General features: G+C 40.3%; 1 protein-coding gene across 1 annotated transcript in view; it reads right to left on the bottom strand.

Moving 5' to 3' along the window:
* Positions 1-257: 257 nt before the first annotated feature.
* LOC108714503 (uridine-cytidine kinase 2) overlaps positions 258-13,778 on the bottom strand; it is a 39,002-nt gene continuing 25,481 nt past the window's right edge. The window contains exons 3-7 of the mRNA XM_018258798.2: positions 11,858-11,954; positions 11,105-11,247; positions 9,057-9,154; positions 4,791-4,839; positions 258-817 (exon numbers count right to left, since the gene is read on the bottom strand). Of these exons, the coding sequence (XP_018114287.1) occupies positions 675-817; positions 4,791-4,839; positions 9,057-9,154; positions 11,105-11,247; positions 11,858-11,954 (530 nt within the window). The 3' untranslated portion in view covers positions 258-674. The remainder of the gene's footprint in view (positions 818-4,790; positions 4,840-9,056; positions 9,155-11,104; positions 11,248-11,857; positions 11,955-13,778) is intronic.

The following is a 13,778-nucleotide window of genomic DNA, read 5'->3' as shown; positions in this document are numbered from 1 at the left end:
CAGTAATGAAACAGTTTGAGGAAAGGGCAATTAATGAGAAGTTCCCCAACACCGGGTGTCAGTATCATTGATGGGTGCAGGGGTCTAGCAAGTGAAATCCCCTCTCCATTACGTGCCCTGTACCGATTCTCTTGTGCGCAGTCTCCCTGCCCAAGAGGTAACCCAGTGAACACCAAAATCTTGTAAAATACTTTTGTGGCATATAATATTACAATTGTACATGTAGACAAAAATATAGATCTCATATCTATATATAACATTTGTATATATATTTATATATTGGATTCCAAGGTGTTTTTTTTGGATATCATTTTTGCAGTAGTCACTATGATTGTTCAAGTTTTGCAGTTTATTTATCCCTCCATCACCATTACCACCCCTCCCCTCTCACCTAGTCCAATGGAATTTAAAAAAAAAAAAAAAAGAAGGCATTGGCATAGAAGTTCATGGATTTTTTAACCCATGAAACCAGCGAAGTTCTGCAGGAGTGTAAACGGGCTACTACCAACGTGACCCACGTTCTACACAGTACTTGGCACTAATCACACTTCCCATGTGAAATCGCATTCCTCCAAGTTAAGGTCCTGCTACGTACGGCCTCCCAGAGCAAAAGGGGTTTGGAATATACAGCGTATTGGTAAACAGTATGTACAGAGTCTTGGTGTAGTGAATCTTTAGTGAGGTCGACTGCTGTTAGAATCAGAAGGATGTCTGGTCCTTGGGCTGGTGAAACCGTTCGTGTAGCCGTTAGTCTGCCTCTTGGTTAAACCTCCGTTTAAAATATCCTGAATGTGTTGAACAATGAGGTTTATGGCAACTGCAGAAGAAAAGTAAAACACGGGTTACAAAAACGCCATAGTGTCATATTTACAGTATTCAGTCATATTCAGATGAAAATGGGGCCCCTAATCTTGGCACAAGGGTTCCAAGAAACCCAAATACATACAAGTGATAATATACCCCCCCCCCCAAACCCACTGCTTTGGAAATACAAGGATATTAAAAGTCTGAAAAGAGTTCTGCAGCTGCAAAAAGACACACAAAGGGTCTAATATTTCTTAGTACACATTAATGGGGTTATTTATTTATCAAGTGTCGAATTTTAGAGTTTTTTTTAGACCTCGAATGAACTCACAACTCGAATGGTTTCTAATTTAAGAAAAAACTCGACAGTGAGTCGGGGGATTAAAACCCCAATTAATCGAGTTTTTGAGCGAAACCCTCTGAAACAAACTCGATCATCATGAACATCTTCAAATGGTTCAAGGGACCTCTGCTATTGACTTCTGCGTGACTGACAGGTTTTAGATGGGTTTTTTTCAGATTTCAGAGATTTCCAGGGTAGGGTTTAATAAATCGTGAAATTTTTTTGTTAACCCGAAAAATTGATTTTGAATCAGAAATAGACCCCTAAAACTAATTTTTTTGTGGAAAACACAACTCGAACCTTAATAAATCTGCCCCCTAGTCTAATGAGAATCCTATTGTAAAATTTGTATTGGCCATTTTTCTTCAGAAATGAAAAAGATTACATTATATGGTATAACATAACATTTGCTACAGTTTCGGAATGTTGTTAATGGCTTGTTACAGATCTCAGGTAGTAACAACAGAAATATAGGGAGAAAGCAAAGGCTGTATTGTACTTACAACCAGAGAATAGGGCGGCCCACACAAATTACAATTCATCCGTTTAGCACATGCAATTAAACACATATATATTTAATACACTGTATATTAGACTTTCCAAAAATAAAGGGGGGGGGGTAATAAAAGAACTATCAAGTGCTGGATCAAGGGGAGGATTGTGCAAAGTCTAGGGGATATTTATGAAAGGCTGGGTGCAGAACTTTTTTGGAAGCAGCTAACCTCAGAGAAGCATCAGTGGCTTAGGAAAAAGAAAAAGCAAAGCTACCAGCCAAAATCACAAAAGGGTGGGACCCCGGCACTGCAGTAGGTGTGAAGAGCTAAAACTGCCAAGATGTAAATGCCACAGCAGTTTCAAAAGGTCCCCCTTGTGATCCCATTTACCCATCTCCACCTGGGTACAGCACAGTTGTTAGCAACAGAAGAAACACAGATGCGAGGCAGACTCAACAGCAGCAACTTCATGACATTCTCCCCCATTTACACTCGGCACACAGAACATTCCATCTTTCCGTGTTCCATATTCCCTGGAAACGAGAGATGCCATGTTGTGTGCAGGGATTTTTGTTTTATTGAAAAACACAGAAAATATCAGCTCCCTCTCGTGTATAGATATATAGATGATTGATAGATAGACAGACAGACGAGATAAAGAGAGAGAGACTGGTTATTTAAGGCTGAACCTTTCACTTGTTAAAAATCCTTGATAAAACGTCCCAATAGTGTCCATATTCTATTGACTCTGTGGGGCAAATTCACTGAAGGGCGAATTTTCACCAGGAAACCATCTGCCACACTTCACAAGACATAAATTCATTACCACTGCGCTAATTCACTAAAATACGAAGTTGCGTCTCAGCAACGGAGAGCCGGCGAAGTTTCAATAGCGTTAAGGTGGCCATACACGGGCCGATAAAAGCTGCCGACAGACCGTGTCAGCAGCTTATTGGCCTGTGTATGGGGCCCCCCCGACGGGCTTCACCGACTCTCGATCGGATGGGACAAAAAATCCCGTCGGATCGCGGCCGCATCTATTCGTTGATGCTGTCCCGCAGACCGACCGCCCATTGGTATTCGTTAGGATCCGATCGTTGGGCCCTAGGGCCCACGATCGGATCAGCCCGATATTGCCCACCTCAAGGTGGGCATATCGGGGAGAGATCCGCTCGTTTGACAACATCGCCAAACGAGCGGATCTCTCAGTGTATGGCCACCTTAAGTCAGGACAAGCAGTGATCTTTCGATAGTGTTCATTTCTGCCTAGCTAAACCTTATGCCTACTCTTACGCTAAGGTCAATTTGAATAGGGAGGGTACATAAGGTTGTATAGACATCTTTATTAGAGATGTTGGTGCAAATGCTTAAAGTGGCCATTTATTATCAAAAATGTCCAAAGCAAGCAAAATAAAGACAGAAGAGATCCTCTAATGCCCTAGACATAAGCCTACCCTAAAACAAATGTGGCATGCCCCTCAAATTGGTTAAAAAAAAATTAACAAAAAATCTTTAATAATTAGAATTTTTGCTTTAAAATATGAAAAAACGCCATCGTTTTTTTAGAACTGTTATGACTTTTCAGCATACAGGCTATGATGTCACTGACATAAGATAGAGGAGGATGTAGTTTCATCTTATCAGTTCACTAGGTCTAAGCTCGCAAAGGAAACTCTGGCAAAAGAGGTTAACGTTCAGTAAAATTCACATTTTAGTAAATTTGCGGAGTAACGATCATTCGCCTGAGCGAAAATGCACCTGGCGATAGGGCACTCAACTACGCTAGTGAATTGTCCCTGCAGATGAGATTTCTGGCGAATTTTCGCTACCGACGGCCACTTCACTTCACCCTTTAGTAAATCTGCCCCTTAATCTTCCATGGTCCAGAACAAATACATCAAATACAATTAGCCAGATGGATGGGGTTAACATACACCAAAATACAAGCACCTCAGTCAGCGCATGAGGGGGGGGGAGTAAACTGCCTTTTTTACGGTCTCAGCACATTCTTTGGGAAGAAGCCATCCTATAGACAGTCCCTCACCCACTATTCTGTTAATCCACCCAGGCCAGTCAGAGAGTTATTGTGTGCTGTGCTCAGAGGTCTGCCAAGGACAGAAGCAACAGACAAGGCCTGACTATAGTTAAACCTTGCAGGCCATGAGCAGATAGATACTTAAGCGGTATTGTGTCCCTGCAGCCTACGTTCTTTGCTCTCTGGAAAGCAGCCCAGAGCATATCCCCCTTAACAAGCTTTCTGGAAGTTAATTGGAGCCAAAACAACCAAAGGGGGAATGTGTGGGTTAGCAACATAGTTCATACCTGCTGCATAGGACATTCTAAAAAATGAATGCATGCAAGAGATTCGATAAGATAGACGATGACAGACAGAAAGATAAATGCCAGTAAGATAAAATTAACCGATTTTTTTTTTTACTGGGGATTTTCTAACCTTGAGCACATTTGACTCAATGCTCTAACCCTAATCACAAGTAATCTACTGCAGGCTAAATAGAAGAAGTAAAAACATGACTGGTTGCTATGGGTTACTGCACTAAGGCAGATTTGCCTAAACTTTCTTATTACCTCCCCAGGGTTTACAGCAATTAATACATGATGATTTTGAGAAGGACCCACCCATTCAAGTTTATCTTCTTTCAGCCCAAAGGCAGACAGGATACGTAATCAAGCAATTCTTTAAATGCCGATGAGGAGCAAGGCCCAATGCTTTTTTAAAGAACTTGCTCAAGATGGAAAGCACGTCATTGAGGCTAAGGGTAAGAAGACACAGGACATTGTCCCTGCACAACGTTGCCTCTAGCGTGGGTGACAAAACATCCACTAAATATTTGTATTGCCTGGAATTTGAGTGTCAAACATATGGCTTTAGTTTAATGTGTGTCTCTAATATGAAGCAAGGAACATTTTTCAGAAGACAAAACAAAGATGAAACATGAAGTTAAGAAATGTAGTCTGTGATGTAAGAAGAGACAGAGGACTTCACTTTGGAAGAGTTAAGTGTTTTACTTTGGGGCTTAGACTTATTCCATTGAATATTATATTTACAATCAGGGAATTAGTGCACATAAGTTTCACAGCCTTAAGTGAAAACTCAGCCCCCATCAGATGCCCGCATTGTACCAACTTACCCACATTGTCAGCACCTCTGGGAATGATTACATCAGCATATTTCTTGGTCTAGAATACAAGAGATCAAGCAGATTAAAACACACACACATCTAAATATAGTAGACTATCTCCTTTCCGTATATAAATATCTGACGACTAAAGTTTCTAAATTTCACTGTTCAGGGAGGTTGTGCTCTACAGACTGCATTAGTTATATCTCCTACAGTAAAGTCAAAGGAAAGAAACATGGCTGCTCCCACAAATATCAAGTACAAACAGGAAGAGGAAACAAATTCAGTGCACACAAATGCTACATACTTTAATTTTCACCCTTTTAAAGGGCAAAATGTATGCACTACCTCCCCCTAAAGTTCTCATACATTTGCACTTAATCGCTGTATTTTTGGCTCACCTATGTGTATAGAAAACCAGAAAATCATGCATTGAGTTTAGCTCTCCTTCGGTAAAATGCGGCCGCCGTCTTGGTAAAGGATTTACTGGCTTCCTTTTCCTCTGTATTGCGCATGCGCAAAAAATTCCGCTTAACGCATGAAGCATGCGCAATAGTAAGTAATTTGGCCCAAAGCGACTCAAGGCTGCCTCGGGCAGCAGGGAGGAAGATGCCTGAAATCAATGACGTCACTGGACTACGCTGCATTCTCAGATGAGCGCGGCTCCTAATGCTAGACACCAGGGACACAAAATTTATTACACTCTATAAGTTATCAGTCTAACAGACTTCTCATTCAGCTTTATTTATGATTTGGCTCTCCTTCTCCTTTAGTGCATGTCCTACTTTTATTATTTTATATATTTTTATTTCGTATAAAAACAGACATGGTCCAGGGACTGCAAATACTGGACAATCCCCGGTTTGCAAAGATATATAAAAAGGCAAACATAATTCAGTAAAGCAAATATCCTGGGCCAAGTAAAATAATAAGCGCAATAAACAAGTACGACAAAATATGGGCTAAGTGTAGTGTCCGAGTGGGAAAAGAGAGAACAAGTGGGGTTTCGCCTATAAAATTGTCTCAAGGATTAGAATCTCTGCGTTGAATCTGGTTAGGTTTTCTGTGAGTCCTTTTTCAAGCTGGCTAGTTTCTCTAAGACCAACACAGTGTCTAGTTTTGTTTTAACTAAGTGGAAATCTAGGACTGGGGATTTCCAAACAGCAGCTATAACCTGTTTCGAGGTGGAAAAAAATGTGTTATCAATTTCCTGAGATATTTATTGCCTGCTGAGATTCTTTTATGTATTAATGCTTCTGCCGTGTCCTTTCTTGTCAAACCAGTGACGTTTGTAATAAATGTATAAATACAAATCAAAAACCGAACAGCTTTGGGGCATTCCCACCAGATGTGCATAAAAGTTCCCTGTTGGCCAGAGGTTCTGAAACATATGGGGAAACAGGTAGAGTACCATTTTGCTAACCGTGTGGCTACTAAGTACCATTGGTGCAAGACTTTTTGGGAAGTTTCTTCTTCTTGGCTATATTAACAGAGCAGTGTACATTGTCTTTAATGATATCAGACCATTGATCTTCCTCCATACATATGCGTAGGTCGTTCTCCCAAAGCTGGATAAATCTCAAGTCCTTTATAGGATTCAGATGGGTAAGATGATCATATATTATTGAGCTTGCTTTTGGGAGAAAATTATTTCTCTTACCACAAGGAACCTTTGTAGTGCCTTATTTGGTGGTACCTTAGAAATTTGCTTTGTGGGATGTTGTAAGATTCTGGATTGTTGCTATAATAATAGATAGTCTGATTTGATCAGGTAGTAAACCATGTGTAAGTTATATTGTGTCCACCAGCGAAAGGAACCTTTTTCTGCTCCCGGTGGAAAATCTGTGCTTCGAAATTTGCTACTGGTACGTGTGGAGAGGTCAGGTTATGTTTGGGAGTGATCGTTTTTCAGATCTTGAGCAAATGTGTTATAATTGGGTTGTTACTTGTCTTGCCTGCTGATTTGTTTTGTCCATCTCAAGTTTCCATTAAAGGTGTCCTGTTCCAGTTGTGCCCACAGAGCAATGTCTGTAGTCCAATGCTAATTTATAAGCTGGCTCAACTGGACTGCTATAAAGAAGTTTTTCAGGTTGGGAATGCCAAGTCCTCATTTGTTCCTGTTTCTAGCCGCTGTGGCAAAGTTTAAGCGGGTTTTTGTAGTGACCCAAGCATTCCTTTGCATGGAGTGTCCTGAAAAAGGTATAAGTGAGGAAGTGCTGACATTTAAGGCAGTAATTCTTCCTAACCAAGCTCCAGGAGGTTACTATTTCATCTGAGAGGTTTTGTTATCGTTACCTTGTATAGTAAGTGCGGTATATGTTCACTCCCAAGTACTTTAGACTTTTAGTCTGCCAATGAAATTGGAAGTTAATTTCTAAGAGATTAACGGTATTGCTGGGTAGGTTAATGTTAAGGGCTTCTATCTTGCTTGCTTGAGTTAACGGAGTCCAGAGACATTCATGTAGCACTTGATACAAAAAGGGGAGAGATGTCATGGGGTTTGTGATTGAAAGCAAAATATAATCTGCATATAAGGCACATTTATGATCCATATTACCCACTCCATTTATTTAGCTTTATGCCCTGATTGCAATTGTGAGAGGTTCAATGGCTAGGGTAAGCAACAGCACCCCTGCCGTGCGCCCGACCGATTGAGAATTTAGAAGAACGGGAACCCATATGATTTACATGCGCTGTTGGGTGTTCATATAGGGCTGTGATTACATTAAGGAAAGGAGTTGGGAAACCATAATGTATAAGTTTTCAATAAATATGTCCAGGAGACTGTGTCAAAGATCTTTTCTAGGTTGAGCGCCAGTAGCATGGAGGGAGTGCCGTTAGTATAAGCCAAGTGTACTAAGTTGATAATTCTGTGTATGTTATCATTAACTTGCCGGCCAGGTATAAAGCCTGATTGGTCTCTATGCTGAAGAATGATATCAGTGTTGGTTGTCACTGGTTTCATCAGTTTCCTGAGTTGGATTGTTGTTGGGAAGCTGCTCTGGATGCATTCATTATAGCTTTCTAAGATTTGAAGTAGTGAACTCTGGCTATACCTTTGAGAGGAGCCCCTTGCTGTCTGGGCCCTAGGGCCAGTGAACTCTATCCAGTATTAGTTGTTTAGGTACTAGGTCTTGTAGTAGTTCTACCGGCAGTTGATCTCAAGGTGGAGTCCAGAAGGCCACGGATCCTTATATTGTTCCAGTGCAATCTGTTTTCCAAGTAATCCATGCGATCTTGGAGATCATTCAGCTGTTGCAGCAATATAGCGATGAGCTGATCAAGTAAAGTGACTTTGATGAGCATGTTGTCTACTTTATCCTCTACCGCTGCAGTTCTGTTCCCCAAGTACTGTAGTTCCTTTATCACGTGGTCGGTGATTTTTGCTGTGACTGCAGACAACTTGGTTTGCAGCAGCTTTTTAAACTGACTGAAAAGTATTGCAACTCAGGAGTATGTCAGCCTGGTCTCCGGTTCAGATTCCATCAGTTCTGAGTCCCAGTCGGATTGAGGGCAAGGTCAAGGAGAATTAATGGTGTCGTCGGTCATCTTGGATGCTGTGGCTGCCTGAGGTGCCAGTGGAGGGGAAGTTTTGCCCCGAGGGGTACAGACCTTAGGTATATTGCACATTTTATAATAAATGCTGATTTTTGAGCATGCAGATTCTTACAATATTCCAAGAAGGCTTTCATACAGAGCGCACAGAATAAAGCACCCCTAACAAACCTCCCAGTGTCAGTGCCAACAGTCGTGAGAACACATACACCAAGCATAAATATAGTGGCTAAATATTTACATGCGGCAGCAATTCAACAGAATTCCAACTGAAACCCCAGTGTAAATGATTAACTGGAAATGATTGAAATCTTACACAACATTAATAAAGCTCTTCCCAGCTTTCAGGCTATATTCATAAAAGTATGGCAGCCACCTCCTCCAGCATGAAGGACATAGAAGAAAATCATCTATGTATTATTCACAAAAGTATTTATAGTTCAAAAGATATTCTGCAGCCCAGTGCAATAGAATAGGGTGTACATACAGTAATCACACCAATACTGACTGATACAGGAGGTAAAGAAAGCCCTGCTCATTTACTGAAGCTTTAGAAACATACTGTAAGTACAGTACTAACCAGATACTGAATTTTGATTTCTTAAGACGTCAAAGGAGAGCAACAGAGTTCACAGGCATCCTGCTCATTTCCTGTGTTTGTGTCTCCTTTATAAAGGGCAATTACAAAGCCAGAAATAAGGAAGCACGTCTATTACTTACAGGCAGGCAGAATTCTTCAAAGGCTGGCTTCACAAAAGTGATGTACTGTGTAAGAACTTGCTCCAGGTCCCTCCCGCGCTCATTGATGTCTCGAAGCACTGTGTGGGAGAGAGACCACGGCACATGAGTTGTTTGGGTATTTTTTCCAATAGGCTGTAATTGTTTCTTAAAGTATCAATGCACCAAGAAGAGGGACTCCATACATTGAGGGATGCTGTTGTTGCCTACTGTTATGAGTTTTAAAGGAAATCGCGTGAGCTAAATTCTGGTGATTTCACTTACAGGGGTGGTTCACCTTTAAGTTAACTTTTAGTATGTTATAGAATGGCTGCATTGATATCAATATAAATCTTAGAAACCCCTTTGAGTGGGTTAGGCCTTACGCCTATGGCCCCACAATTCATTTCTTAGTTCTAAATTTAGATTTTTATGTTTGACAGATAACTATGGTAAAAAAAAAAAGAAAAAAAAAAGTAGAACTCTATTTATCCATTTAAAGCAATGGTTATGAAGAGTACTCTAAACAGACCAATTCTGTCCTCAAGACTAAGAAGAATTGTGAAAAAATAAATAACAAACGCTAAACCCCAAGAAATGGGAAAGGAAACCCAAATGTATGTTTTTAAATCTCAAACAGAGAAGTAGCCTTCATATGAAGCAGAGGTAATATAAGGTGGAGACTTGCAGACCATTGGTCTTTAGACCAAGTGTGTAGATGGCACTTGGCCTGCTTTTTACTAGTTAGCACCACTACACCAAAAGTGAGCTGACGGCAGTTGCAAGTGAAGCAAAAGTCTCTGAGACCTGTGACCCACAGACCAGCACCAATATATGCAGATTCAACCATTCAACCTCCAACTTGTGGAATACCTGCACTGCTGTGGGTAAAACACAGGTATCGACCTGCTGCACAACTCTAATAAAGAAATTATAATTGGTCTCATATATAGAAAATAATTTGCCTTTTTAACACACACAAAAAATAACTCTGGCTGACATTTAGTATTTTCTGTACTTCACCCTCCAAGACTGTTTTGTCTCAAGCCAGAGATGAGCACAGTTCTCCCAAGTTTACAGCAACAATAGCTAGCTTTGATTCAAGTGTAAATAAACGGACTATATGGGCTGTTTCCAAACACCAGGGCAAGGTACAATCAGCACAATACAATAAAGGTTTCTTTTAATAGTTACACATTTGTCATCATATACTATTGATTTGTGCTCAAGAAACCTTGCAAGCCAAATGTGGTTTTTATGGATTGCTGTACTTCAGCAGACCTGCTCATATTAGCAGAACATGGCCCATTACCAGTTTTGCATCAGCTATGCCTTATCCCATCCGAGTCTTTTTATGAGTCAGTTGTAACTGCTTTTGCTAAAGTCCCAGCATAATCCATTGAGAAAATGTACAAAACTTTCCCAGAACACAGAGGATACTACACTCGTGTTTCCCTTACCTCATGCCAAAAGACAAGAATATGAATATCAGCACCAATTTAGAATGGTACATTTTGGATCTTGCTTATTACACAATCAGAACTTGTTGGAGAATGCCTTCACTGGACAGATTTAGAAAGTGTAACGACAGCTTCTGCTATCCGCTCATCTGGCGAGGGAATACAGTTCTACAAAAGCAGCACCCAAGGCTATTTGTGCATAGATTAATGCATCTAAGCTCACCCTACAGGCTTCACATTCTCTCTCATTGCACTTGTACACCTGTGAAACTATTATTGGCTACATTGAAGCATTTAGATTTAATGTATATAATAAATAATACCTAGAGGTTGCTTGCTCGCTAAAGATGGCATGTTACTTGTAGCCGAGTATGGCAACACTGATCTGTCAGGTGAAAACAAATCACCACAAGATCCTGGCATCCAGTTGTGCTTGCAATAAATTCTAGGGTGATAAAAACATCTTCTCTAGGATTTCTTTGCAGGTGATAAACGCAAAGTGTGATTCTAGCCTTACAAAGTTGCCTTTGGTAAAAAAAAAAAAAAAAGGCCACAGATATCTGCAGTTGAAGGAGGGATAAAAACCCTTACCTCTTCTTGAGAGTCTTGTGTCTGCATCAGTGTCCACAAAAAGCTTCATTTGGAACATGTCCCTAATCTCCTGCATATAGAAGGCCAGAATCCCTTCAAACAGAACCACATCTGCAGGGTACACCGCCAGAGTCTCCTCCTTCCTGCAATTTATACAATAAAATTGTAAAAAAAAAAAAAACTCTGAAGGAGTTCTTTGGCAATGTGCCGATTACGGGACTTCTTCCAACCTTTCTGAAAATTAGCTGAGCTGTACAGACATTAGTCATGGCTTTTAGACTGAAAAGGCTTGTATTATATTTTCTTGTAACTGATTGAATTACATTTTAGAACACAATACAGAAAAATAAAATTTTGAGAGGCTGAAAAAAACAAGCTCACATTACTGAACTATTAAATACCATACATATACAATACACAAGAGCCATTGATATCCTGTAAATTCTATCCTAATAAATGGTGGAGTGTCATCAGTTATATTTGGTGCCTATTGTTGTCCTTTATGTCACAAGACTCGCTGTTTTATAAAATATTTCAACCCCCTTAAAAAATGAGGATATGAAGTCATAAAAGCACTTGGCCTGTGGCCTTGTACCTTTATTTGGTCATGGAACTCGCCAGTGACAGCTTTCTAAAAATTATTCCTAATTCTATTCTGCCCATATCCAGAAACCAATATATTTTGTTAATTCTTGTATACACTGCATAAATCCTTGTACCAAAGGATCACTGCTAGGGATTCCTTCTAATTACCTGGAGTGGGAAACAAAGTCATACACAGGAATCTGTACAGTTTTGCCTTCCATGATCTCTTTGAGGGTCTTCAAGATAAGTTCATTGTCAAAGGCATCTACAAAGGGAAAGAACAGAGTACATATCTTCAATACTTATATGTAAACACACAATTGTAAAAGGTCTTACAATATAGTTTAAGAAATTGTATGCAGTCACCACTACAAAGTTGGAGGGGGCAATTTAAAGGAGACCTAAAGCTTAACTAAAGAAGTAGCTAGAAATGTTGTACATTGTTTGGGGCTTCTGTACCAGCCCAAGGCAATCAGAGCCCTTTAGCAGTAAAGATGTATCTCCAAAGATGCCCCAGTAGCTCCCCATCTTCTTTTCTGCTGATTCACTGCACATGCTCTGTGCTGCTGTCACTTACTGAGCTTAGGGACTGACTCACAATATACAGTACACATAGAAAATAAAGGTCACAATATAAGGCTGATTAGTAATTAATACATATAATTACTACATGGCAGCTGATAAATCAGTACAACTAGCATCAGAATTTAATAATCAGCCTTTATTACAGGCCAACCTCATTTTCTGCTTGATAATTTGCGACAACCCCTAAGCTTAGCTTCTCAACAGCTCCTCAGAGCCCACGGAGCATGTGAGTGTCACAGACACTTTCGAAGATGGTGACCCCCTGTGACAAGTTTGAAGTCCTGGATCATTGCTGCTATTGACAAGCTGAAACTTTAGGCTGGTGCAATAAGTGTAGTGTATAAAATATGGCATTTTTAGCCATATTCATTTTTAGACTTTAGTTCTCCTTTAAGAGTGCATGTGCCTCTCAGGCCATTAGGGTAAAATGACAAAGAGTGACAAGTTTTTTCAGCACAAATCCCTGTGTGATTAGTAAAAGCAAACGGGATTTCCTTAAAGAATGCTCATGCCAAAAGGAAGCAACCCATTAATGTTGGTTCATTGTACAACATTACAGTGAACAGTAATGACAAACATGCTATAGCTCCATGCTTTGCAAAGATTAAGCTAGAGATCAGCATGCAAACCCTGGGAACACTTTGCTGGCATCCGATATTTAAATTAAATCTTATGGTGGTTACCCCAGAAGACAAAGAGGCGTTGCTACACCCACTTCTTTTGACCCTTTAAAAAATTGTTAAAATGTTTGAAAACTCCAGGAATACAGCTTAATTGCATTAAACCATCTTTTCTGTTATCTCAACAAAGCCTCACTACTGTGTTATGTAGAGCCTTAGGGTTGAGACACACAAGCAGATCGGGGAGATTTAGACGCCTCACAAGGAAACTTCAGATGACTTCGGAAAACGAAGCCTCTGTGTGCTTTACCGCAGGCAACTTTTCATTATAGCGGACGGGAAGACACGCAGAGGCAGTTTGGGGAGATTGTCGCCCAGGCGAAGAGACAATTAGTCGCCAGACGACTAAATCTCCTCGAATCTGCACGTGTGTCACAACCCTTAGCTGTTGCATATTCATGAACTACCTTCAGAAGCCCTTTCAGAAACCCTACTGATACCTTCAAGTAAAGGGCCAGTAAGTCCAGGAAATAAAAAGGCACACAACCCATTTAATAATGATGTAGCTTAAGTGATGATACAAAAGGATTTGCAGGTTTGCTTAAAGGATAAGGAAGTATTTTATTTTTAAATTCTTCTAAAATTACTCTAAATCCCCAGAATAACATACTTTTCTCCCTGCATTCAGACTTGTGTCCCTTCGCTATTACAGCCAGTTCAAGTGCAGCTCTTTTATTTGCATCCTTGTCTAGTATGAAGCCCTGTCCCCTTTTGCTTTCTGAGCTCTCCTTCTCTCTCCAACGAAGACCTCAAGAGGTGCCTACTGGCAATGCTTCATACTAGACAAGAAAGTAACTAAAAGAGCTGCAGTTGAATTGGCTGTA

Source organism: Xenopus laevis, chromosome 4L, assembly GCF_017654675.1.
Source record: "Xenopus laevis strain J_2021 chromosome 4L, Xenopus_laevis_v10.1, whole genome shotgun sequence".
NCBI lineage: Eukaryota > Metazoa > Chordata > Amphibia > Anura > Pipidae > Xenopus > Xenopus laevis.
Note: the sequence above shows the minus strand (reverse complement) of the source record. Positions and strands in the feature narration are given on the sequence as shown.